The sequence below is a fragment of the Magnolia sinica genome, chromosome 9 (genome assembly GCF_029962835.1).
Source record: "Magnolia sinica isolate HGM2019 chromosome 9, MsV1, whole genome shotgun sequence".
NCBI classification, from domain to species: domain Eukaryota; kingdom Viridiplantae; phylum Streptophyta; class Magnoliopsida; order Magnoliales; family Magnoliaceae; genus Magnolia; species Magnolia sinica.
In genome coordinates this window covers 10,976,814-11,003,777 of record NC_080581.1, presented here as the reverse complement: position 1 = coordinate 11,003,777, position 26,964 = coordinate 10,976,814, and the positions used below count along the sequence as shown (strand labels likewise).

The 26,964-nt window shown below is 38.2% G+C and overlaps 1 protein-coding gene across 18 annotated transcripts in view; it reads left to right on the top strand.

Annotated features, from left to right (window-relative positions):
• LOC131256878 (serine/threonine-protein kinase BLUS1) overlaps positions 1-26,964 on the top strand; it is a 58,851-nt gene that overhangs the window by 11,523 nt on the left and 20,364 nt on the right. For all 18 annotated transcript variants that reach the window (XR_009176999.1, XR_009176998.1, XR_009177000.1 and 15 more), the window contains exons 2-8: positions 4,685-4,939; positions 19,173-19,297; positions 19,428-19,472; positions 19,563-19,644; positions 19,713-19,781; positions 19,871-20,041; positions 20,198-20,263. Coding sequence is in view for 14 of the 18 variants with exons in the window: in XM_058257952.1 (XP_058113935.1) it covers positions 4,685-4,939; positions 19,173-19,297; positions 19,428-19,472; positions 19,563-19,644; positions 19,713-19,781; positions 19,871-20,041; positions 20,198-20,263 (813 nt within the window). In the remaining 4 variants the exon portion in view is untranslated. The remainder of the gene's footprint in view (positions 1-4,684; positions 4,940-19,172; positions 19,298-19,427; positions 19,473-19,562; positions 19,645-19,712; positions 19,782-19,870; positions 20,042-20,197; positions 20,264-26,964) is intronic.

Sequence of the window (26,964 nt, the reverse complement as noted above, 5' to 3'; positions counted from 1 at the left end):
TTCTTGCTTCTTGTTATATCGATACTATTTATGTCAAAAGGTTGATACAAGGCCAGTTTATCAAGTGGTGTAAACCATACTTTTATCTAAGGAGATGGGAAGGGTTTTAAACCAACACTGAGGGTATTTAGGTAATTTACAACCATTTACCATGTCCTAACATCCTCCAGAAACTGCCTTCGCGCCCTTCTCCCATGCTGGCAAAGAATTTCATACATTGAAAAATATGGTAATTACCAAATGTCTGAGGTGCATGGGTGTACCCATTATGTGAATGTGAAATCCAAACCACAAATTGGTTACTAATCTTCATGTTCACTGGACATAAAAAAAGCTTATCCAAATCTTAGGTAGGACCCTCCACAGGGAATAATGTACAATCACACCTCGCCATGTGGTTTGGCCCACCTGTGTTTTTGTAAAGGCCTGATGTTTGGTCTGTCTCTTAAGGTCGTGTTCTCTTGATGACTGGGTTGGATGGCATATACATAGCATAGTGGAACCCACATTCCATCCAGAAGTTTCTATGGTGGGTGTTACCCTCCCCAATTTCCCCCATTGCTCCCTTTGGTGTCACCCACTTGAGTTATGGATCAATCTGATTTTTAGGATACAGGCCTAACATGGGTTGGTGCATCTAATGGACACATTGCATGGTACTCACATGTCATAAGGGGCCCCACACAGCTACCATAATGCCAATGTATGAGAGTATTCCCCCTTTGGCAACTCACTTCTCCTCTTTCTACGTTTGTTGCATTTACCCTATCTTCTAGTTTCAATAAATGTCACCTCATGATTTGGAAACTAGGATCTAGAAGTTGTGAATATCTTCTTATTTTGGAATTGTTGATTTCGTTACTGTTGAACTTCTAACCTGTGGCTATGGTGTGGCAATGTACCTCGTGTGGGGTGTTTGTTGCTTCCCCTTGCTTTGTTGACAAATTTGCTGGGGCATTATGAACCTCTTTTGTTTAATTGAGGTGGGAAACGATATGGCACCTATTTCTCCTGTTATTCAAGTGGGCGTTGTCCCTCTTCCCTTTAATTAGGTGGAACCTTTCTTCTCCCTTAATCTAGGTGGCGGGTCACATGTCTTTATAAGTCAGGTAGAGTATTACAATCTCGCCCCACCCACTCACCCCTTAATGTTACTTTCTCTTGGAGGGGGTGGTGGTATTACGCTTCCCCTTGGGATAAATTAGGCAGACTTTCACATTTTACCGTGCTTTAACCATTGCATATCTTGATTTAAGATATTGTTGATACTGAGTTCGCTTGCAGAGACTTGAACCAAGCATTTCCTACAATATGCGAAGCATTAAGGGAGACAGTTTCTCGTGACTTAGCTACAAGCCTAACTACCCAGCCATGTTCTCAATCAGATGTCAATTATATACTTCTAGAAATCTTTCTCAATAGGCAAAACATTAAGGGGATACCTGCTGCTTTCTGCCTCTTTCGAGTCTTTAGTAGACTTGCATTGACCCAAGAGGTACGATTTGGGGGTCTGGTTAAAAGAAGAGACCACTCAAATTGGATGAACTTTTGGGACTTGTTCGGGCTCAGCTAGATTGGACTACATGACTTGTCTGTGTCAGTGATGTGCACACTGCGACTCATCCGTATTGGCCAAGTCAAAGAGGACCCATTCTAATTAAACTTTTGGACTGACTTGGTCCAATTCATCCAAGTTGCATTGTTATCATCAATATGACCCATAATTGGCGAGGGATGAGCAGTGTCTAAACCGGCACTTTCATCTACTGGACATATTAATTGGATTAGATGACATTTGGGTTTCTACTTATTGAATATAGCACCACAGCTTTTGAACTTCAGTGTCATATGGTAATAGCAGTACATATCTTGGCTTCATAATGTAGCATTGACCTCTATTTTCATTGGAGCTCAGTGTTTATCTGGTTCTACTTGCTAGATGCAGCAATATCGAAGTCCATATTTGTGGTGCCACAATCTCGCATTCACATGCTGGCATCAACTTTTATTTTCACTGTAGCAGCATAGGCTGTCTTAAACAGCTGGGCATTCTGGAGGTGTTTCTGTTAATGAGATCCAAGTGCTGCTGATGTGGTTGACGATATTATTGCTAAGGCTCCCTAAGAGAAACTGTTTGGTTTGCTGATCTCTTTCTCCAACAATATTTTTGCTGTTGGGACATCTGGTTTGCTGGTCTCGCAAATGAAGGAGATTCCATTAGATGATTGGGTGTTCCAGGCAATGTGTTCCATAACGGTAATTTATGGCCACCGCCATTACTGTTATGATATGGGCTGTAACAGCCATTATGGCCCTTTTTTATTTTTTGAAAAAATTGTTGCAGGACCGTTACGGGTCCTTTACGACCTGCTTTTTTTTCTTATAACAGCCGTTACGGCCCCATAACACGTAACGGTTATGACCATTACTCTTACATAACCGATTTTAAACACCTTGGTTCCAGGGCATAGATATGAGTTTTGAGATGTTGACGTTATTCTTAATCCCCTTCTGTATTGAATTGAATCGTATTGCAAGTAGGACATGCATTAGGGAGCGATAACAAATGTGAGGACCACTAGTGTACAAACAAGTTCCCAATTACAAGGGGCTTGCACCAGGTGTAGCCGTGTAGGTATTGAGCCCATACCTTTTCGCTTTGGTCATAGAAGAATTGATGAGGACGGGGCATTTGCAGGAAGATGTCCCATGGTGTATGTTGTTTGTAGATGACATAGTTTTGATTAACAAGACTAGGGAGGGTGCAAACACAGCTTGATTTATGGAGGGATGCTTTAGAATCTAAAGGATTTAAATTAATCGGACTAAAACAGAGTATGTGGAGTGCAATATTAGTAACAATAAGAGTGAAAACGAGGAATTAATTAAATTTCTGACCAAGAGGTTTCCCAAAATGACCACTTCTGATACCTTGGGTCAATATTCATAAGAGTGGAGAGATTTAGAATGATGTTGCCCATAGAATTCAAGCTGGGTGGAAGAAATGGAGATGTGTCTGGAGTTTTATTTTATCATCATTTACCAGTCAACTCGAAAGGGAAAATTTATAGGATAGGGATAGGACCAGCCATGCTTTATGGGATAGAATGTTGGGCAGGTAAGGAACAACATGTTCATAGGATGAGTGTAGCCGAAATGAGGATGTTGACATGGATGAGTGGCAAGACTAGGAAGGGCATTCGAGGGAACTTAGGAGTAGCGCCAATAGGTAATAAGATGAGGGAAAGTAGACTTAGATGGTGTGGTCATGTGCAACGGAGACCAAGAAACGCGCCGGTTAGGAGTGAGTTGGTACAAGTTGAAGGCTCTAAAAGGGAAAGCAGAAGGCCCAGAAGGAGGTGGATGGAGGTAAACTTGGTGACATATGGTTTTGAGGGAAGGTATGGCCCATGATAGAGTGGAATGGCAGTACGGGATTCATGTATCCAACCCCAATTATTTGGGATAAGGCTTAGATAATGATGATGATGATGATTTGTGTGTAGCTTCAGATGCATTAAGGACCTCATTTGTTCTTCTTAGTGGCTATATCTCTTGCTTACATTGCCTTCCCATAGGTTCTGGTGGTTTTTGAACTGTTGTCCAATTGTTCAATGAAAACATAATGTGAAGAAACATGCAGCAGAAGTGTTGTGATTGGATAAACTTCTCTAATCACATTTAGTGCTCATGCAAGACTATGTGCGTTATTTCTTTCTAATTTCTGTTGCTTAATTGTTCACTTTATCAAATAACAAGGAAGTTGCTTCTTATCAAACGTCTTTCTTCATGAAGGTGACAGTGTCTTCAAAAATATGGTAGATCTGAGGCAGCAGATGAAATTATCTCCCATGCGAAAGCGAAATATTTACTGCTACTGTTTGGCAACTTGAGAAAGAAATGCCCAAACATATATTGGGACATGTGAAGAAAGAAATGGACATTTGGGTTTCTGGGGGAATGAACCATCTCAAGAATCACTAGAAATTGAAAAAAAATGCAGTTATGTGCAGTTTCTGGAGATGGCAAAAGGAAAAGTATTGTTAAGAAATGCAGTCAGATTTAATCAGGACTTGAGAAAATCAGTTAAATCCTCGTAAGTTTGTCCTTGTTGAACTGATTTTGTTTTCCGCCAGAGTTAGATCCGTTGATTCAATTTGATTTAGTCATGAGCTGAGTTGGCAAGTCCTCAATTTTTTTTCATCTGAGAACTATATCCTGTCACTAAATTTCAGTTTTCCAAATTACTGTTCTTAAATTATTACAGCCACTCATGTTCTTAGTCTGTTAATGCATTCAAAACTTGCTTCATGCACTCTACCTGCATGTGTATACATGCTTAGGAATGTGTTGATAAATGTATAATTGGGACAGTCATTTTTTTCTTATCATATTTGGAGAACATTGTCTGAAATAGTTTTATACTAGAAAACATTGTCTAGAATATTGCTTGAAGAACTTGGATACTAAAAGTCTTTTACAAATAATCTCAGTGTGGTTTCATTAGCTACTTCTTCATGCATTTATATGCCATGTAGAGATTTTTCAGTTTTGGTTGTTTGGTTGCCATCCTCCATATCTTCTGATTGACTACTAAAATTTGCATGATGTTTTACTGCCTTGCCCTTGTAATTGGCCTTACACAAGTTTAGTTTGACATTAAATTTTTACATTTTCTATACAGAATAATATTTCTCGTGAGGCACAAACTATGATCTTGGTTGACCATCCTAATGTTCTTAAGGCGCACTGTTCCTTTGTACATGAGCGTAGTCTATGGGTTGTCGTGCCCTTCATGGCTGGAGGATCTTGTCTTCATATATTGAAGGCTGCTTATCCTGATGGTTTTGAGGAGGTAATCATTGCAACTGTCTTGCGGGAAGTGTTAAAGGGATTAGAGTACCTTCACCATCATGGGCATATACATCGAGATGTCAAGGTTAGTGATTGTTGGTTTATCATAAATATCCTATTTAATTTACTTGATAAATCATCATCGTCATCGTCGTCATCATCATCAAAGTTTTTTTTTTTTTTTTTTTTTTTTAAATAAAACCATCCCATCATCATCAAGGCTTATACTGACATTCACTATATAAATATGATGAATTTATTTATTTTTTCCTTCATGAATATTTTGAAGGATAAACTTGTCAAGTTTATACTGACGTTCACTGAATAACTATGATGAATGTGTTTGTGCATGTGTGTGTTCCTTTATGAATATTTTGAAGGATAAACTCGTTGATTGTAATCCACCTATGGCCTCACTGAAGGGGCAAGGGGAAGGGGAAGGCCCAAGAGGACATGGGTGGAGGTTGTAAGAAAAAACTTCATGACCAATTGTTTAACTGAAATTATGCAAAATTATGCCCTTGATAGAGTGGAATGGCGGAAGACCCCAATTTGTTGGGATGAGGCTGGGACGATGGTGATGAATATTTTGAAGCAAAAATCAAATGAGATGTCTTTACTTATTTATTTTCTTAGAAAGCTCATGGTAAAGACATTAGATATTTATTGTTTCACCACTACAATCGTACCCCAAAGTAGTACTTGTTTTCTAAATTGATCATGCATATGGAATTAACAATTTAGATAAGCCTTCAAAACTTGTTAAGGTATTTATTTATACACTTTGTTTATGTGCATTTTGTGGTAGGAGTTACATATAATCACCCATAAAAACCTCGAGGAGCACTCAAAATATCTTAATAAACTTTCTGTCAGTACATTGATCAACTGCCAAAACTATTGTGAACTGTGGCCCTTTGGAATGTTCTTGGAGGTGAGTAGAGAAAATGGTAAAGATGAGGGGAGAGTTGTATTTCTCTCTTTACCAAGATGATTTATATATAGCCCTTTAAAAGATACAAAAATAAGCACGATATTAAAGAAAATATATATAATAAGATACACAAATAATCTCTCTTAAAAAAAAAAAAAAAAAAAAAAAAAGATACTCAAATATCTTATAGTTTAAATACTTTGCAGGAGTACATAGATTTGTACTCCTAACGCCCTCAAGTTGGAACATAGAGTACATAGATTTGTACCCCTAACACCCTCAAGTTGGAACATAGAGTACATAGATTTGTACCCCTAACACCCTCAAGTTGGAACATAGATGTTAGACATTGCCAAGTTGCTGATAGTGTAGTTTAAATTAGCAGAAGAAGTTGCTTTGGTGAAGATATTGTGTACTCTAGAGCAAACAAACGGAGCACGTACCAACTTGAATGGAACTTTTCCTTGCAAAAAGTGATACTCAACTTCGATGTGGTTCGATCTCTCATGGGAAACTGAATTAGAGGCAATATGAGATGAATGTGGCTTGATTGTTATAATGTAAAGGGAATTGATAATGACATACTGATACTCATCTCTTGAAGAAGTGTTCTGATTCAAATGATCTCACAAGTTATATGAGCCGTAACATGATACTCTGCCTCAGTTGAGGAATGAGCAACAATAGAATGCTTTTTTGCTTTTCTGTGAAATTGAGTACCCTAAACAAAGTTACAATAACCAAAAGTAGATTGATGATCCATAGAGCCTGCTCAGTCAACGTCACAATACCCACACAGATTGTATCGATGTTGTTACATGTATCACTGATCGGGATATGGAAACATGTATTAATATTGCCGAAACCAGGAAATGCATTGCTAACTGAGGGAAACATTGGGGAAAAATATGAAAACGTGAAAATTTTCGGTGAAATTTCAGGAGATGATAAAATATACATGTTTACATATTTAGGAACAAAAAATTGCAAACAGAACCATACATATAAGTTTCTATTTAATAGGGGCCTAAAGCATGTGCTGTCATAAAAAATCAGTGTAATAGTAACTAAAATGAGTTCATATCATACAAACATTGTTTGAAGTATCCCCAATATTATCTGTATCTCTAGCTTGGCAATATTGATAACATTAGTAGTGATACTGGTAACACTGGTAGTATCAGAAATTCCAAGTATTGGCGATGTATTCCTAAGTATCACTAATGTATTGGAATTGTTAATATTTTCAACTGTGTAAATTCCAAGCATCGCTTGTATTGCCAATATTTTCGATTGCATAAGTTCCATGAGTTGTATCGCTAGTGTATTGAAGATATTTCGATAATATCGCCAATGTATTGATATCACCAAAAATCTATTATATTAAAAAAAAATCCCATTTAAAATTTTTATGGTCACATGGTCTTATGCAACTTTCAATTTGTCGACGATAATATCACAATATTATAGTTATCACAACATGGGCAATATTGGGACTATAATCTTTCGTTTCATTTCTAGTTGTCGACAATTTCTCGGCGAAATATTGTGCATTGTTGATATTATGAAATATTGATGGATGTTTGGATGGATGGTTGGATGGTTGGGTGGATAAATGGGATGGTTGGATGGATAGATGGAATGAATGGGATGGTTGGACTGATTTCTTATGACAACACATGTTTTTAGGCTCCCATTAAATGGAAACTTATTATGCATGCTTTCTTTTTCAATTTTTTGCTTCATAAATGTGCAGGTATGTGTTTTTTAGCTTCTCATGAACTTTCACTAAAAAATTCCACCACTTTCCCCATGTTTCCCCGCATTTCTGGGTATCGGTGATATTGATATAGTTTCCGTATCCTCAGCTAGCGAAACTTGTAGCATTACCGATACTTCAAACACTACATACAAATGCAGGTACCAACAATAACTAAAACATCTAAAAGCTAAAGGAATTGAAAAGCATACCTTCCAGCCATCCCTCTTACTCACATGGAGTTGTAAAGTGGCTCAAAGTCATCGTCTCTGTCCCCATTCCATCCATCCATCCATACAAGCAACTATCCATCTATCCATCCATGCATGCACACACACATGATCCATTCATCCATTCATGCATGTATTTATGTACATATATACATGCATACATACATGTCCATCCATCCATCCATCCATCCATCCATGCACAAATACACTTATACATCCATCCATGCATGCAAACATGCATCCATCCATCCATGTGTACATAGTACACACACACATTATCCCCAAACCACCCATCCATCCATCCACACACACACACGTGATCCATCCATCCATGCATACATATGTACATGACCTATCCATCCATGCATACATATGTACATGACCTATCCATCCATCCATCTATGCACACATACACACATTTTATGATATAACCATGCATCCATGGAAAAATTAATTTTTGAAATGGAAAACATTTTTATAAATAAACGTATTTTTATTTATCTTTGAAAATGTAATATTTTTGTTAATAAATGGACCCTACTAAATTATAAAATTTTTAAATGTATTTTTCTAAAATTTAAATAATTTAAGATTTTTTTTTTCGAAAATAAAAAAATCTACAAGAATTGATGATTGGCCCACTTTCATCATCATATTAAAAATTGGGCTTGCAATTAGTTAGTTTAGGCTAGAAAAAGGAGGAAAATTGGATTTCACCAATTTCCTCCAAAATTTCTCCATTTCGACTCTCAAATCTTTTGATTTTCCACTCAAATCAGCATGAGAATCATGCATAGACATGGATTTATAGTGAAATTCATGCAAAAAGAAAGGAGAAAAAAGACATGCTTTTTCATTTTGCTTACCTTAGGTGTTCCAGCCCACAAAGCTTTCAAGTGTTGATTTCTTCCCCAAATAATTTCGAATCACGATACGCTTGAAGAGGAGTGGTTGAAATCCACCCCCCAAAAGATTAAAAAAATTATTTTCTAATTTTTTGATTTTTAAAAAAATTTCTGGCTATTTATGCACTGTATTAAGTGGTATCGGTGATAAATCATTGATATGAGGGAGGGCTTAGATACAAACATTGGTGACATTGTAGTGATAAGGATACAAATGTGTACCACAATACCAATGATATTGGTGATAATATTGATGATATCGCTGATATCTGGTACGCCGATTGGAATATAAAATTCCGTCATTGAGTATAGCTTTGTGATATGACAAATTCCAATTTTCTACATTGAGATGATGAGGGTAAGGCACATGCTTGAATCGAGTGACCACCCGGATAACATAAGTAATATCAAGGCCAGTAATTGGCATATAGATTAGATGACTAACCGGATGACAATACATACCAGGATTTTCAATTTCCTATGACTGTCTTCTACCTAATGGTTAATGTCAATGTGAGCCTTCTAGAGAGTGTTAGTGTATGGTGTGTGGTTAGTGACTTTTTTAATGCAAGCGCATGTGCACATTTTTCTCTTCTCCTGCAGTGTACTATATGCTTTATTCTAATAAAACTTTGTGTTAGGGCATGTTGGAATACACAACATTTCCCCCAAACTCTCTTCTTTCCTCTCCTTCTCTCTCTCTTCTCCTTTTTTTTTCCACACTATAATCATCAAATCATCCTCTACTTGGTATAAGAGAATATATCAGGGCATTCCACTTCTAACAAGTTGAGAGGCGACATGTCACCTTGCTGATGTCAGCAGCCATATGGCTGATGTCATCATTGTATGAACGCATGGACCCCATTTGAGCTAATAGTTTAAGAGTTTGATAGATCTTGATTTTAGAAGATTTGTCATGATTTTTTTAAAGAAATTTTTAAACCTTCTTTAATGGTGTTTTGGCCAAAATAGAGAAATTCAAAAATCGGGTCCTTAACCCGCTTTTCTTCGATTTACCTGAAATTGGTAAGTTTTTCTTTAATTTCTTTGCTCAAGATTGACCGAAATCTTGCTCCCAAGCTACTTGTGGAGGATTGTTTTAGCTATGATTCATGTTCGAGTGGGTTTTGACCCCAAATGGACATGTGGCTGGGCCATTTTTCACTCATTTGTGTCAGATCTGACTGGATTTGGTTATTTTGAAGGATTACTAATTGGTTGGTGTTTATCTCTCACTCCCTTGAAGGGTTGAGTGAGAAAGAGTCGTTTGAATCAATCCTTCTTATTTGGAGTCTCGTATAGACAACAGAGGGCCCTTATCTCTTGGCATGGGCTCTCTTGAATCCAACCCTTGCAGATTACCTTCATTAAGTTGAATCGTGGCAACTATCTTCAATAGGCGCAATATGTAAAACTGTTCTCAGGAGCCTGTGAGAAGTTGTCATATATTTTGGATGATCCTCCAAGCTCTACAGATGCTACCTACAAGTCTTGGACAAAGGAGAATTATCGAGTTGTTGCATGGTTGTTGAATAGTATGGATTCTTCGGTTAGCCACTCAGTGATGTTTTTATCCTCGGCTAAAGGCATTTGGGATGCGCTTCATGATATGTTCTCGGAGTTTCAGAATTTTTCACAGGTATTCCAACTTATTCAAGAAATTGGTTGGTTTCAACAAAAATTAAAATCATTAAAAGATTACTATTCGACACTTCGGGGCATGTGGGATGAGCTGGACCCGTATCAGCTTCTTCCTTCCAAATATAAAGAGGATCATAAACATGCCCATAAGCAGTGGGATGATACTCGTATCATGCAGTTCCTAGTAAGGCTGAAAGTTGGGCGGGTTGGGTCGGGTTGGTGCTCAACCCTAGCCCAACCCAAGGTTCCTATTCCTCAACCCTAACCCAACCTTACCCAACATCGGGTTAGGAATTCTCAACCCAAGCCCAACCCAAGCTGACTCGGTTAGGTTATACATGCTAATATTTTCGTTATTACATTAGTCGGTATATTTTCAATACCCGTCTTATTTTTTTTGTAACTATGGTTTTATTAATTATATATGTAGTTATTTCTCGTAAAGAATTTCATTTTTTCTAAACAAACGAGCTAAAATATAGGACAACTACTCCTTTAAAAGTCGTATTGTGTAGTATGCAATCTATTTGGGAGAGAGAGATGTGTCATATCTTGTTAGCTTGAGTCATTGGAAATAATGTGGACCAATGAAACCCGATGGCACTGGAATTTCTTGTGCCTTCAACAAAGACGATCCACACTCAATTATAATTTATAAGTAACTTATGCATCAATCGGGTTCGAGTTGGGTTGGGCAACCCAAGACCTCAACCTAAGTCCAACCCAAGTTTTATCGGGTTGGTGTTTGTATAGCCTAAGCCTGAGACCGAACCCGATACATCCTGCCCAAGCCCAACCCAATGTCGGGTCAGTCATAGGTTGGTCGAGTTGAACCCTCCCGACTTTCAGCCCTACTTCCTAGTCAAGTTGAACTCCGATTATCTTCATGTTCGGGATTAGGTTATTGTATTGGATCCTCTCTCCCCATTGACAATAGTCTATGCCATATGCCAACGCGCTATTATCTCCGCTCTTCCTTCCCATTCATTTATGCCATCAGAGCATTTGACACATCTTGCTGGCGATCAATTTTCTCTTCTTCTTGGCCTTCGGGCACCATCCTTGAGTTTATGACTCATTTTTGGTTATGTGGTCGTGGTAGAGGCGCGAGGGAGATCGAAGTTGTGGCGGTCGTAATCTTCATAGTCGTGGTGGATGTGGACGAGGATGTGATGGTTCCCGCATTTATTTGTATTGTGGTGGAACCAATCACACTGTTGATTATTAATAGCAGCTCCATGGTCATCCTACATGTGCTGCCGCTTCTGTTGTTTCCGCAGTTGCTCTTAAGGGCAGTCTTCCACCCTGATAGTTGAGCAGTCTTCTTCAGGGGAGTCTTTCGTCATTTCTCGGGCTGTATATGATGCCCTGATGCGGCTTCATGTTCGTGATATTCTTTAGCCTTCTCACACAACTTCGGCCCAATCAGGTACTGCTCTTCTTTCGTCATCCTCTCCTACCTCTTGGGTCATAGACTCTAGAGCTTCCTCCCGTATGACTGGTAAGTTGTGACTCTTTTCATCTTATTCTTCTTCTCCTCACACTCAGTATGTTACAGTCGCATATGGAACCCAAATTGGTTCCATCTCTCTTTCTCCTTCCTTGCCTCTATCCTCAGTCTTGCATGTGCCTCGAGAGAACGGGAGCGAGAGGGGGATTTGATAGGGTAAGGCGTCCCTTACCATAGTTACCGTATGGGGTTGATTTCCACTTGGTATTGCATCCTAGATGATTATTTGAACGGTGCATGTTCTGGACTTCTTGGTACATAGACCATTGGAAGAAACATTTGTTGAATGGGTGATTGCGTGAATGTGGAAAATGGAAAAATAACTGTTTAATGGCTCATATTTAAATCCAAGATTCAAAGGTTAGGATAATCAATGAAGCATGATTATAAGGCCATAACTTCCATATGTTAGCAATGAGAACATGAATGGTTTAATCTAAGCATGCAATCCGGGGTTGGAAACAGGCTAGTGTAAGGTATTGTGTTTTGTTGCGGCAACATACTCTATGAAAACTCCTATTAAAGAGGAGCAAGAGTCTAAGTTGAAGTCCTTGCATTAGTGAGCTAGTGTTTTAAGTATTGACGATATTGACCGATATATCCCACAATATATCTTATATCCCACCTGTGCGATACAAAATACACAAGTAGTGGGATATATCTCACATGTTCGATGTGGTGAGGATTTTCGATCCTTTTTTTTTTTTCCCCTGTAAATCATGTTAAATCAGTGTCAAATTGTTACAAATCCATGATTTTTCATAAACCATAAAAAATCATGGATTGGGAGCTTCGATTTTGAGATTTTGAGGAGATGGGCCTAGTTAACGGAAATTTGAAAAAAATAAAAAATTCCAAATTTCTCGCAAATCGGTTGCAATCTTTGTGTCCAAACATAAAATCAAACATTTATGTAACCTGATCTAGCGATTCTCCTTTTGAATGTATTGCTTGTGTTTCCACTTGTCTTCTTATATTTATAAATTATATCAATAGACTTTGAATATACTTGCATCAATTCAGTTAGACAACGCATAGATTAGGACCCCATACAAAGAAAACCTATTATGTGCACTTGTTTTTTTGTAATGTTTTGAGTTTTAAGTGTGTATTGGTGTCTTTTTTAACAATCATTGAAGTTTCATTGAAAAAATCGACCAATTTCCTAATGTTTCCCCATGTTTCCAACAGCAACATTACATTAGGCGATACAACTGATATATCACATGCGATAATCGATACATGTTCATATCCCAATGGTGCGATACGTAACGCGATACTGATATTTCAAACACTGTAGTGAGCTATATGATACTTTGACTATGTGTGAAGGTTGATATTCACATACTTAGAAATGGTATGTGTAGCATGTATTAACTAAATTTTACTGACTAGGTGTGCTGCCTATTGTCACCAAGTGCCCTCCAAAAATCAGATTTTTGGAACAATCTTAATCCCTAACCCATGGATAACTAGTTTATTGAATTAAGATCATTAGATATTTTTATTTTAATTGTCTCAAAAAATGTCCACTAATCAGGTAGGTAAAAATCAAATAAGTATGAGTTTTGTTCTACAGTATTAGTATATAGGTTTAAGTTTTTTATTATTATAAATGTATGTGTATTGTTATGGGTAAAACTGAGATGACTTGATGTATGAAAACGAGACCATTGAAGTGAATCCTGGGCTAGAGGAGATGGGCGGAATAAGGTAACTTTATGGCCGACCCCGAACAAGTCAAGGATAGGACTCATTAGCAAATATGCCGACCTTGACTTCGGGTATTAACCCCCACCTTCGGGACCGACCTCTGATCCTAACCTCAAAGACTGACCCTAGATCCCGGCCATAGATCTCGTCCTCGACTTCTAATCTTGGCCCTCGACCCCGACTTCGAGGTAGGGAGTTAACCTCGGACTCGGAATAGAAATATCTGGAGGAAATCCTATGCCGTGTGTAAATGGGTTCTCTGCGAAGATTTAGCCGAGGATCACGCAAATGGAGGAATAATCCGAGTATCGGAGAGATATCTGAGAACAAAATCCGACCCCAATATGGGCCATCCTAGCGTATCTTATAGATCTACTTGGATATGCAAGCTACCAGGCTAACTTATAAATACACCGCTTTATTAAAAGAAGAGGCACACACAATTATCTCAATTCAACTGCGCCTACTGTGAGTCCATGCACTTGACTTAGGCATTGGAGGGTCCCCCCCCCCCCTTTGCCCCAGTGTCTTCTTGTTCACTGTTCTTGTACAGTTATCTAAGAGGTTCGTAGGAGGCGAAGTGGGATCGATCAGGTTTGAGCATCAACATGTATCATTCATCACGCCTTGCTAGAGTATCAAAGATTTTTTTAAGACTCGCATTATGAGTCTTAAAACAATGGAAAAACCCTGAAAATTTATGAGTTCACATCGTAAGTCCGTAACTTTTTAATTGGCAAGAATCGACTCACTGACCCATTAAAATTTGACCGGTTCTTCTTTCTTAAACATAAATGTACCGCTTCACAACTTGCATGAGTTCTGCCAATCTAGTGTTTTAACTTGCATGAGTCGACTCACTAATCCCTGAGACTCGATTGGTTCTTCTTTTTAAAACATTATGTGTATTGCATCATGATTCACTCGATTTTTGCCACTAAGATTAGTTGCCAAGTAACTAAAAAACTTGGGACAAATTCTTTGAGTTATGCCCAATTTTTACACCTACCGAGTCGACACCACTTTTGACTCAATAGGGCATTCAAGCCAAGTCGACTTGAGCAAGTCCCGACTCTACTTGCTGAGTTGACTAACCTTCGTTTGGATTGGCCAAGGCATATGCAATTTTGGTGGCAATAGAAACAAGGAGATGGAAGACAAGTGTGTGTGGTAAGAAGGGATAGAGACTGTTAGGACACAAAGTTTCCAATGGGATGTGATGTGAATGAACTGGTTCCTTTGCAGATAGCAATCGTTTATTTTGAGTTACTGGATTCTAGTTTGAGGATGGATGGTGATTGGTAAGAGCCTCAAATTGTTTCTTTCTTCGAGCATATACCTTCAATTCCATATCATGATGTGGAGTGTTATCTTGAAGGGGTGTGATGGATGGATTCGCCAACGGAGGAGTAAATAAGGTATCGAGGGAGTTGTTGGATGTAAGGGTATTGCCTTGTGTAGGGAAATAAGGTATATTTTCAATGAATATGACGTCTTTAGAAAAGACACCTTTTTTTTTATAAAAAAAGGTAACAATACTAGGGATTGAGCCCTAGATCACCCACACACACTACACTATCTCTTGAGAATGAGAAGAACACATAAATATAGGTTTAGTTGATTGAGGTCCTAATTTGTTTGGGGATGGAGCAAGAACATGTATGAAGCAAACACACCAAAAAATCTTATGAAGTATGGAAAAGTGAGGAACGTTGAGCATAGTCTTATGTGTCCTATTGGTCACATAAGTTGCAATAAGAATAGCCTCATCCCAAAAAGTTTTTGGAATTGGCATGTTGACTAAGAGGGAGTGTGTGACCTCTAAGAGGTGATGATTCTTTCTTTCTGCAACACCATTTTGTTGTGGAATGTAGGGACAGGATTGAAATTTCACCCCATGTTCAAGAAAATATCTTTCCTAATCATTGTGATGGTATTCTTTGGAATTGGTAGAGCAAAAACATTTGATTTGGTATAAAATTGAGTTAAGATCATCTTATGAAAAATCTTAGTAATTATAGGAACCTCCTTTACTTCTCATTAGGTAGATCCATTTGTATTGGGAATTGATGTTGATGAGTGAAATAAAATATCAAAAATCAATGATGGAAGTAATTGGGGGCAGGCCCTCAAATGTCAGAATGAATAAGATGAAATGCGCTAGTACTTTTATTATTGTTTTAAGAAAACAAAGTTCTAAAATGCTTTGCTATTGAACTCCACACAGTTGGTGTGGTCCATGGTCATGATTTGCACATTCATAGCATCATAGGATTGGGGTCCACTAAGTATGGGCTCACGACCATCAAAGATAAAGTGACAGACCCCTTGGACCGCTAAAAGAATAATATTATACATATACTTTGCCAATGGGCCGAATGAAAGCATAAATTAAAACCATCCACACATAAGAAGCATCATAAAACATACATTAAAAAGGGCCCAATTGTTGGTAACACACAAATCAGATGGCCCACGTATTTAGTAATACCAGGCCTCATTTTACTTGGAATTTACCTCAATTTGGGTTCCTCACATATCCCACACACTAACCCATAATTTTGATCCCTTTGGGCCTTGAAACAACTTCATTTTTGGGCGTAAACGGACCTTGCCATACGACCCACCATGCTACTTAAGAAATTTGTAGCGTTGGCTCAGAATACATACATCAAGGATCAAGGTGGGCCACATGAGCTGCCAAAACTGGTGGGCAACATGTATAAAACAAATACATCATAATATAGAACACATGCATCCTAGTGGGTCACATATTGAATTGGCCTCAAATTTAGTACATACATACTCTATCAAGTCTACTACCGTCACACAAAATTTAGTACCAATGAGATATCTATGGATCCCATAAATCTGGGCCGTTCTAAAGGATGTCAATGTTGATCACTGCACTGGACAACAAACCTGGTCCGAATTGCAGTAATCGGATGAAGGGGTTAGAAAGATTGGATTTATCCCAAATTTGGTACATACATGCTCTATCAAGTCTAATATCATTATATAAAATTTGGGATCAATCACATATCTATGGACCCCACAAATTTGGGCCGTTCAGAAAGGTGTTGGTGCTGACCATTGCACTAGAAAGCAAACCTGGTTCGAATTGTATTAATCGGATGAAGGGGTTAGAAAGATTGGATTGACCCCAAATTTGGTACATACAAGTCTAATATCATCACACAAAATTTGGAACTAATTACATATTTGTGGACTAACGAACTCTCAGCTGTTTGGAAGGGTGTCATGCAGACTAATGTTTCCAACAGTATGGCCGACTTGAACTCTGGGTCTACCTGATTTTTTGGGCTTATGCTTTAAAATAATCTGACTCATCAGATGGGTGGATTGGATACGCATACATCATAGTGGGGTCCAATGGTGGGCCTCACTTCCCTTCGTTTTCAAGCACATTCAGCAGCAGCACGTTGTTGCATGCAGCGTGCAGTGCAGGTTTCACATTCTTAGTTATGAATACTGTCGAATTTATTTGGAAATAGCTAACAAAGTGATCTTAGAGACAAATGGTCTAATTGAGTATGCCATTGAATTGCTCAATCTTTATTGCTAGAAATAGATCTAGACATTGAGGCAGAATTAACACAATGAATCAAGAAAGTAGAGACTACGATCTTCACAACTACCATTAATCCTCGTCTTCATTGCTAGATCTTGAATGACAATGAGAGTTATAGAACAGAACAATCTACTTGTTTTCTTAAGATGCTGATAGTTAATAAATTTTAGAGAAAAGTGAGACAATAGGTTCCATTTCCAATGGCTTTGGAGTTGGAAACTGAAGAATATGAGGTATAACCACTCTCCATACTAGTAATGTGATTAGATGCTCCTAAACCAATGATCAAGGACGAAGGTTGTGTGATGTGATTGGTAGTTGTAAATGCACCCGACTCCTCTCCCAGATTAACAGTAGTATGGTAGCCTGAAGAACTACCACCTATTGTTGAAGATCGCTCATAGCTCTATACCGTGGATGAAGGTCAGAACTGCTGAGAATATGGTCTTTGGAGATCTCATCTTCATCTAATACTGAATTGACTAGTGGCTTCAAGCTGAATTACTTGGGACATACGTTTGAATTTGGAATCTAACATTCGTCTCTAGGATGCAGTTTTTTGCCAAAGTGATTGCAACAAAAATTATTTTTATCTGTGTATCCTTTTCCCAGTCTTGTTCCCTTAAATGGCTTGGATTTGGCGGCAAGGGCAGAACTCTCTGGCATAGCATGACTTCTAATAGTAGTGGCTCATCTACTAGCTTTAACCCTTATATAGTTGTATACTGATGCTAAAGTAGGTACGGTTTCCCTCCCAAGAATCTGCTGCACACATTGTAACTCAAAATCAGGGTGAAGATCCTGAGAAACTGAAAAGTTTTTTAGCTGTTCTATCTGTTTCTTAATATCCTCGGGGTCTAACGAGATAGTTTGACAGTGATCCAACTCTTCCCATTTCTATCACAATCTGACAAAGTACTCCTTCCACCTTGCTGAAGGTTGCCAATTTCTGTGTGAAGGTGACATAGGTGAGCAAGATTGTGCCATTGGTAATGAGTTTTTGCCATTGTATCCCAAATCTCGTTTGCCTTTAAAAAAAAGAAAAGAAAAGAAAATAAAAATCCATGGATTATGTTTGGTTGCATTAAATGCACAGCCATGTCATGATGGTTAGATTTTCTCTTTCCCACTCTTCGTGGGATTGATCATCTGCTTTGGGTCCTTTTTCTTAGTTTTTTTTTGGTTTTGATGAACAATTTTGCTGATTTAGACCATTCCAAGTAATTTGCGCCATCCAATTTGACCATACTGATCATAAGACCTTTGTGTCTCACCATCAATTGAGCCTGTGTATCTTGTGTCATTTCCAAAGTAATAAAGAGAGAGTGAAGAGATTAGCGAGAAACCTTATCTTTACATCACAAAAAAATCTGAAGGACCAGATGTTAATGCCACAAGTCCTTTTAGGGCTGCTGGTGATGGCAGCAAATCTTGTGTACCTTACGAATAGCACCTTTGATATGTTGCCATCCACCGATGGTCCTTTGGGCCTTACATATAGCACTGTTGGATTCTACTGGATCTGCAATTGAGAGGGAGCTACTTGAGCTGCTCTAATACCACGTTCTTACGTCCCAAGGAGTAGTAGAGAGAATGGGAAAGTCGATGGGGGGAGAGTTGTGTTTGTAAGGTCCTGAGGACCATGGGCTTTCCTCCCCAAAGAAAAAGTTTCTTGCTTCACAATTGCATGAAAGGGTCTAGGATCTAAAGCTCGAATACCTTGCAACTGTTACGGATCCCCATTTCTTAAGCGATCTCTTGATGGTGATGGTATAAGCCTGCCATCTTTTAAAGTGATCTGTTTGAGGAGGTTTTGCTGTATTGTTTCCTGAATCAAAGCATCCTCACGTGGATAAACTTTCTTGGTGTGCTCATGGTTTAGTAATGTTTGTAAGGAGGCATTTTGTGCAATTTCGTACTTTTTTTTTGTGTGTAGATTCGATACTGGAATCTTTAGCTTTCCTGGTGCAAGATTAAAAATCTTTAGTTGTATGCTCCCATCACTCTCAATTATCTCACTGTTTCACGTAGGCTGGGAACATCCTAGTTGATTCTCGTGGTGCAGTTAAGCTTGGAGATTTTGGTGTTTCTGCTTGCCTTTTTGATTCTGGTGATAGGCAACGCTCCAGAAATACATTTGTGGGGACACCTTGCTGGTATATATTTTTTAAATAAGGAGCTGGAGCATATTCAATTAAGCATGAACTTGTTAAAAGCGCCTTAAATTCAATTTTCTTGTACGAATTGTTCTACAGTAAGGCCTTTCTTTCTATTTGTTCTTGGCAGGATGGCGCCTGAGGTTATGGAGCAATTGCACGGTTATGATTTCAAGTCAGTTGGCTACTTTCTAGTTCTGTTTATTTGTCGTCAACATATAGCTTGATTTCAGATACTGATTTTTCTTGGACAATGGTCCTGCAGGGCAGATATCTGGTCTTTTGGGATTACTGCCTTGGAGCTTGCCCATGGGCATGCTCCTTTCTCAAAGTATCCTCCAATGAAGGTACATAAATCTCGCACTGTCGATCACTTTGAAATTGTGTGGACGCTAAAACAGAGCTCCTTTTGCAGGTTCTGCTTATGACCTTGCAAAATGCACCCCCGGGCCTTGATTATGAAAGGGACAGGAAGTTCTCGAAGGTATTCCTATAACATGCATGTTTCTGTCAAATTCCATTCTTTGGGTACTAGCTTTTATTCCTTACAAACTTTTTGGGAGTTTCTTTTAGTCTTTCAAGCAAATGATTGCTATGTGCTTGGTAAAAGACCCATCAAAGCGGCCATCTGCACAAAAGCTGTTAAAGCATTCCTTTTTTAAGCAAGCTAGGTCCAATGATTACATTGCTCGGAAAATTTTAGAGGGGTTGCCTACTCTTGGTGATCGCCTTAAAGCATTGAAGGTTAGGGACCATTCTGTTGTTTGAGCTTTATCAATATAGTTTATAGATTTTTTTTAATTAATTATTTATTTATTTATTTATTTTAATATTTTGAAAGGCAATAGGTCTGTAGATTTTTTCTCCAGCCACTCATGAATAGTTCCATCTTTGGCGCAGATCAAGGAAGAAGACATGCTTGCACAGAAGAAAATGCCAGATGGGAAGAAGGAGGAGATATCCCAGGTCTATTTATTACATCTTAAGATGCAGTTTGGTAGTTTCTTTCTACGATTGGCTCCATAAGATTGTTGTGGTTCCAAATTTTGATTTCTTTTCACTTCCTTTTAGATTGGCTCCATAAGACTGTTGTGGTTCCAAAATTTGATTTCTTTTCGCTTCCTTTTAGATTGCATATATACTGTTTTCTTGAATATAAATCTATCTGAATTAAATGAAAATTAGCTTTTGTATCCTTATATTTCAAGTTGGCTAGCAGTCAATTTATCATGAAACTTCCTCCCTTTCTTATATGAAAATTCTACACTACTAATTGCTTACCATTCTTGATAAAATTCAAAATAATAATGGTTACAAGACAGGAGAAGTTTTTTTTTTTTTAATAAAAAAAAAACAGTTTCTCTCTTTCCTTCAAGTTCTTCAGCATAGGATTACCAATAGCATAAATGATCACTCTGTTTATTTTGAAATTTGGGTGGAGTTTCCATTGGATGAAGTTCATTATCAGGCAAAAGAGTCTGTGATAGTCCACCTCGTACTTTGGAGAATCAGCGTTTGTCTGTACTAGCTTGGGAATAAAAATTTAAATGTATTTAGGGCATGTTAACCAGTTCCCAATTAAATGCTAGAACCAGAGGCCATACTAGATGAGGAATCACTTTCACTGAATTCAACTCACTAGAGTGAAGAATTTTTCAATGTATGCTTCCTTTTGATCTCTGTTGAAAGTTTTTTCATAAAGGACAAATTATTTTGAAAGAATTAGAAACAGCCTTATCGATAGGGATGTCAATAGGTACTCGGATCCTTTGGTGCCTAACTCGATTTAAATGGGCATGGGTCCAATTTTTAGACCTGTTTTTTTTTTTTAAAAAAAAAATGGGTAAGGTTTGGGTCCACCATCTTGGACCTGGCAAAAATCAGACCAGGTCAAGTTCCTGTTTAATTTTAATTGGGTTGGGACTTGGCTAATTTAAATAGTAGTATATACTTATATTATGGAAATGATCCTCTGGTAAAGCACCATAATTACGTTGGTAACGGCTGGAAATGGGCCCCTATTGAAGCATGCATGACATCTGACTATCCATCGGATACGCCTTCTCAAATTCAGGCCTAAGCCCAAAAATCAGTCCGATCCAAAACTTGGGTGGTCCACACTATAGGGAACAATTGAGAGGGGACACTCGTCCTTGATTGCATGTGGGAACCACCATACTGTACATATGCCATTCAATCTCCATCCGATGCATCCATCTGGATCATGGACACCTTAAAAATAGGCCATTTTAAAACTTTGGTGGGGTCCAATGCTAGCCAGTGGTGGGCGTCCCCTCTCAACTATCCCTGCTGGTGTGGCCCACCCTAATTTTGGATCACCCTGATGTTTGGGCTCTTGGGCAGAAACAAAGAGACTCATGTAGTTGTAGTTGATGGGTTGAATGTCATACCTACATCATGTGAGGTCCATTTTCGGCCGTCACCACCATAATTATGGTGATAATGTTATTATTGGATCATTCATATATATATGAGAATGCTCATGTCCAAATAAAATTTTGGGCGGGTTTGATGTTGTGCACAAATAACAGGATGGAACTTATCTACTGCTTGGACAACAATTAACTGTTTATATATATATATATATATATATATATATATATATATATATATATATATATATATATATATATATATATATATATATATCAAATCCATAACTTGTAAGATTTATTTTGAGTTAGTGGTATACTGCTAGTACAATTTCTTAGTGTCCAAGTATCAACCATCTGCCTAGGGGTGCGAATGGTTTGGGTTTGGGTTGGGCATGCTAGGCCCGGCCTGGCCCGACACTTAAGATCTAAGGCCTGAGCTCGGCTTGGCCTGACAGTTAAGATCTAAGGCCTGCGTCTGGCCTGGCCTAACACTTAAGATCTAAGGCCCGAGCCCAGCCTAAGCCTGACATTGGTTCAGCATAGCAGGCCCAAGCTCCAGCTCGAAGAAATTGGTGGGCCCGGGCCTGACACTAAGGAACCTAACCTTGTCTAAAAATTGACAAATCCCTATTTCACACTCAAATGGTCCTAATCTATCCATTAAGGCATTCCATATCTGTTACGAATGGCCGTGAAGTCTGATATGTATAGGTAACGGCCATGACCGTTACGCTATATGGGGGTGAAACGGGGTAGTTGTTTTTTTTTGGGACTGTGTCAGCTGTTACGGGGCATAATGACCGTTACCCCATAACGGTAAAAAAAAAAATGGCATTTTTTTTTTCTATTCAATTCCATTTTTCTTCTTGTTATTATTATTATTATTATTATTATTATTTTTACTTTCCTTGTTCCAAAAACTCTCCTAGATCATTCTACAGGAGATTTCGATTGCTCTTACTATAGTTTTTAGGATTAAAACCATAGATTGAAGCGATTTGAGGGAATAGAAGCTTTGAGGGCCATTTTTTCAAAAAATTGAAAAAAAAGAAGTGATATTTATACCTTTTTCTTATTTCCAATTTTAAATCTTGATTGTGATGTATAAACAAATTAAAGACATAACCATGTTCATAAATTACTAGATGGCCCGATACAACACTCTCACCAAAGGGTGGACCATTATGTTATCATAAACATGTTCAAAATGAAAAATGAATACATATTTGGAATATTTACATTATTCTGGGATTTCTAGAAATTTTTGGGCAATTTTTTTTCCCAATCATGATGGAGGTTGTAATGGTTGTTACGCCCCCCATATCGCCCGTTACAGTTGATACCTGTATCGGTAATGGTGGTGACCATTATAGCCACTGTTACCGACATGGAATACCTTGCTATCCATTGTTCAAGTGGGCCATGCATACAGAAAGAAATAAGCATTTTAGAGGAATGAAAACATCTACATTCAAGGTGGATTGTAGCCTTAAATGAGGATTGAAATGGCATACCTGTAGGGTATAACACATCTTACATACGAAGTTGGGCTAGGCCGGGTTGGGCTAAAATGACTTGAGATCAAGCCCGATCTAAAAATTGATTGTGCCATGCTGCAAGGCCCAAGTCCAGCCCACTGGCCAAGCTAATAAGTCCAGGCCTAGCCCAAAGCTAGGTTGGGCTCATCGGGTCGAGCAGGCTGCCAATCCATTGCCACCCTTAGCCTTGCTAAAGTATCAAGGTTTCTCTAATTTTAAAAGCAACAAAGGTTTGTTGAATAGACGGTCAGATGCACACACATTGAAATGACATAAATATTCTTTCTTTTAGGTAAATTCATCTCCAATATTTGGCCCAAAGCCCAAAAATGTGATCCAAAACTCAGTGGGCCACCCAACATTTACAAAGAGGGCGATGCTGACATGATTGGATAAGAAATGAGTCAAATGACCCACAACATGGCTTTTTATATCCGTTCGTTTGTACAAACATACATGCATACATACATTATCAGCATTTAAGCCTTATCCCAACTAGGGTTGTACACAAGCCAAGCTAGCTCGAAAAGCTCGCTCAACTTGGTTCGATTTAGCTCAACTTGACTTGGCTTGAACGATAACTCGAGGCGAGCCAAGCTTTATATGACCCCGCTCGTTTTGAAAACGAGCCGAGTTCGAACATAGTGGAGTTTGACTCGACTCAAATTCGGCTCGGCTCGGCTCGAAGCTCGATCTCGTCTTGACTCGAATATATTATATATAAAAATAAAAAAAGTTAAAACTTAAACCCTACCCTACCTTACCCGTTCGTCCCTTTCTTACCCTTTCCATTCTTTACCCAACCCGCAGCGCCCAAGGTCTCCTCTCTCTCTCTCTCTCTCCCCCCCACTCCGAGTTCAACCCAGTGTTTGCCTGACTTTGTCTCAGCCGTACGGCTTGCATTCGGCCACTCACTTGAGCTCTCTCTCTCTCTCTCTCTCTCTCTCTCTCTTTCTCTCTCTCTCTCTCTGGACCAATAACAAGGTACCTCTATGGCTCGATCTAATATTATATATTATTATTATTAATCAAATATTTGATTTGGGGGTTGGGTCAGTTGGGTCGGGATTGGGTTGAGTTGGGTGCAGGTTGGGCGGGGTTGCTAGGTTGAGTCAAGTGTGGCTTGGGAGCAGGCTCGACTCGACTTGAGGTAAGCTCGCCTCGACTCGATCCACTAGCTCGCCTCAAGCTTGACTCGAAAGGTTTGGCAAACAAGCCAAGCTCCAATAGTAAGCTCGAGGCCGAGCTCGAACTCGAGGAGAGCAAGGACGAGTCAAGCCAAGCTTGGCCCACCTCGACTTGACTCGGCCCAGCTCGATGTAAAGCCCTAATCCCAACTAATTGGGGTTTGATTACATGAATCATATTCTGCCAACCCACTCTATCCTGGCCCGTATCCTCAATTAAACCATGATCATTAAGTCTTTTCTTACTGCTTCCACCAACGTCCTTTTGGGCATTCCCCTCTTTCCCCCCTTGAGTCTCCAACACTCCTAACCGATGCATTTCTTGTCTTTGTTGTGCATTGCCAATATAAGTATGCTTTCCCTCATCTTATTACCTATTAGTGCTACTCATAAGCATTGTTTTCAGTACCTTACAATATCATCCATGTGTCCCAGGATATATCTTTTATCCCACCAAGGCGATAGGAAACCTAGTTGTAATATCCATTTTTCATGGTATCGTGCAATATATCGCACAATATCGCAATATATCATGGATGTCACAATATCGTGTGATATATCCACACTCCCTCTTTATAAATTCTTAATGTATCGTGCGTTATATAGATACCCAGTGTGATATCGAAAGGGATAAAAGGAAACTGAAGCTATTTTGTTTGGAAAATCCTACAAAATCACAAAAAATTAAACCTTTTTTGCCAAAAAAATAAAAATAAAAATTCTTTCTAGTATATCATAAGGTAATTTCAATCAGTTCACTCTAGTTAGTTGGAAGAAGATCTTCAAAATTTCTCTGATATCGCGATCGGAAGCTTCTTGAGGCCGGATTCTAAAATGTGTGTATTTTTTAGTTTCGATTCTTTCTTCTTTCCCCCCCCCATTTTTATATGCTGTAAATGGTGTCAAATGGTAAGAAATCTATGAATCTTCATGTTTTGCATGAAAAATAATGTATTTGGAGTTTCGATTTCGAGATTTGGGGGAGATGGGCCAAGTTAGGAAAAATTGGAAAAAAAAAAATCCCAAAATTTCCTAAATCAGTTACAATCAGTGTTTTAAATATCGACAGTATCAGCCGAAATATCCCACAATATCTTTTGTATCTAACCTGTGCGATACGAAATGCACAGGTAGTGTTGATATATCCCACATATTTGATCCAATGAGCATTTTCGATTTTCGATCCATGTTTTTGTTGTAAATCACATTAAACCAATATCAAATGGTTGCAAATCTATGATTCTTCATGTTTTCCATGAAAAAATATGGATTTGGAGCTTCGATTTTGAGATTTGGGGGAGATGGGTCAAGTTGCGGATAAATTGAGAAAAATCAAAATTTCTTGCAAATCAGTTGCAATCTTTATATCCAAACACAAGATTAAACATGTATGTAACCTGATCCGGTGATTCTTCTTTTGCTTTTGAATGTATTTCTTGTGTTTCCATACATGTCTTCTTATGTTTATAAATTATGTGAATAGGTTTTGAATATACTTGCATTGGTTCAATTTGAAAGCGCATATATTAGGACCTCATACAAAGGAAACCCCTATTATATGCACTTTTTTTGTATTGTTTTGATTTCTAAGACTGTATTGATGTCTTTTTCAACAATTCCTGAATTTTCGTTGAAAAAATCAATCAATTTCCCAATGTTCCCATGTTTTCCAACAACTGCGATACATTACACGATACAACCGATATATCTCATCCGATAACCGATATGTATCCGTATCCCAAGGGTGTGATACATTACTTGATAACGATAATTAAAACATTGGTTACAATCTTAGTATCCAAACATGAAATCAAACATGTATGTAACCTAGTCTACACATTCTTGGCAATTTAGGGATTTTTCAAAAAAAAATTTTAAAATGTTAAAAAATATATATACTTTGAAATCCACAAGTATATTTCTAGTTTTCTACTTCCTTTGCTGTTGAATGTGATGCATGTGTTTCCATAAATGTCTTCTTACATTTTTAAATTTTATGAATTGACTTTGAATATAGTTGCATACTTGCATTAGTTTAGTTAGACAGCGCATAGATTAAGACCCTATACCAAGGAAACCTATTATGTGCACTTGTTTTTTGTGATTTTTTTCCAAGTGTGTATTGGTGTCTTTTTTAACCGTCCCTAAAGTTTCATTTAAAAATTCGACCAATTTCTCAATGTTTCCTTATGTTTCCCAACAATAGCGACAAATTATGTGATACAACCAATATATCCTGCATGATAACTGATATGTATCCGTATCCCAAGGGTGTGATACATACGTGATGACGGTGCAGAAAAAATTACCTGTAAGTTCCCTCAAAATGCATTCATGTGCAATGAAAATGTGTTTTCCCTCACTTTAAGTCGCTTGCGACGCAGACAATCATTGATCTAGATGGTCTTTGCAATCACTGATCTTGAAATGCATTTGTCTACATATACAATGCACATGTATGCACGAACACATGGGAAATACTAGCATCCCCAAAACATTTAAAGGTGTGGTATTCCCACTCACCAATCCAAACCATTCATTCACAC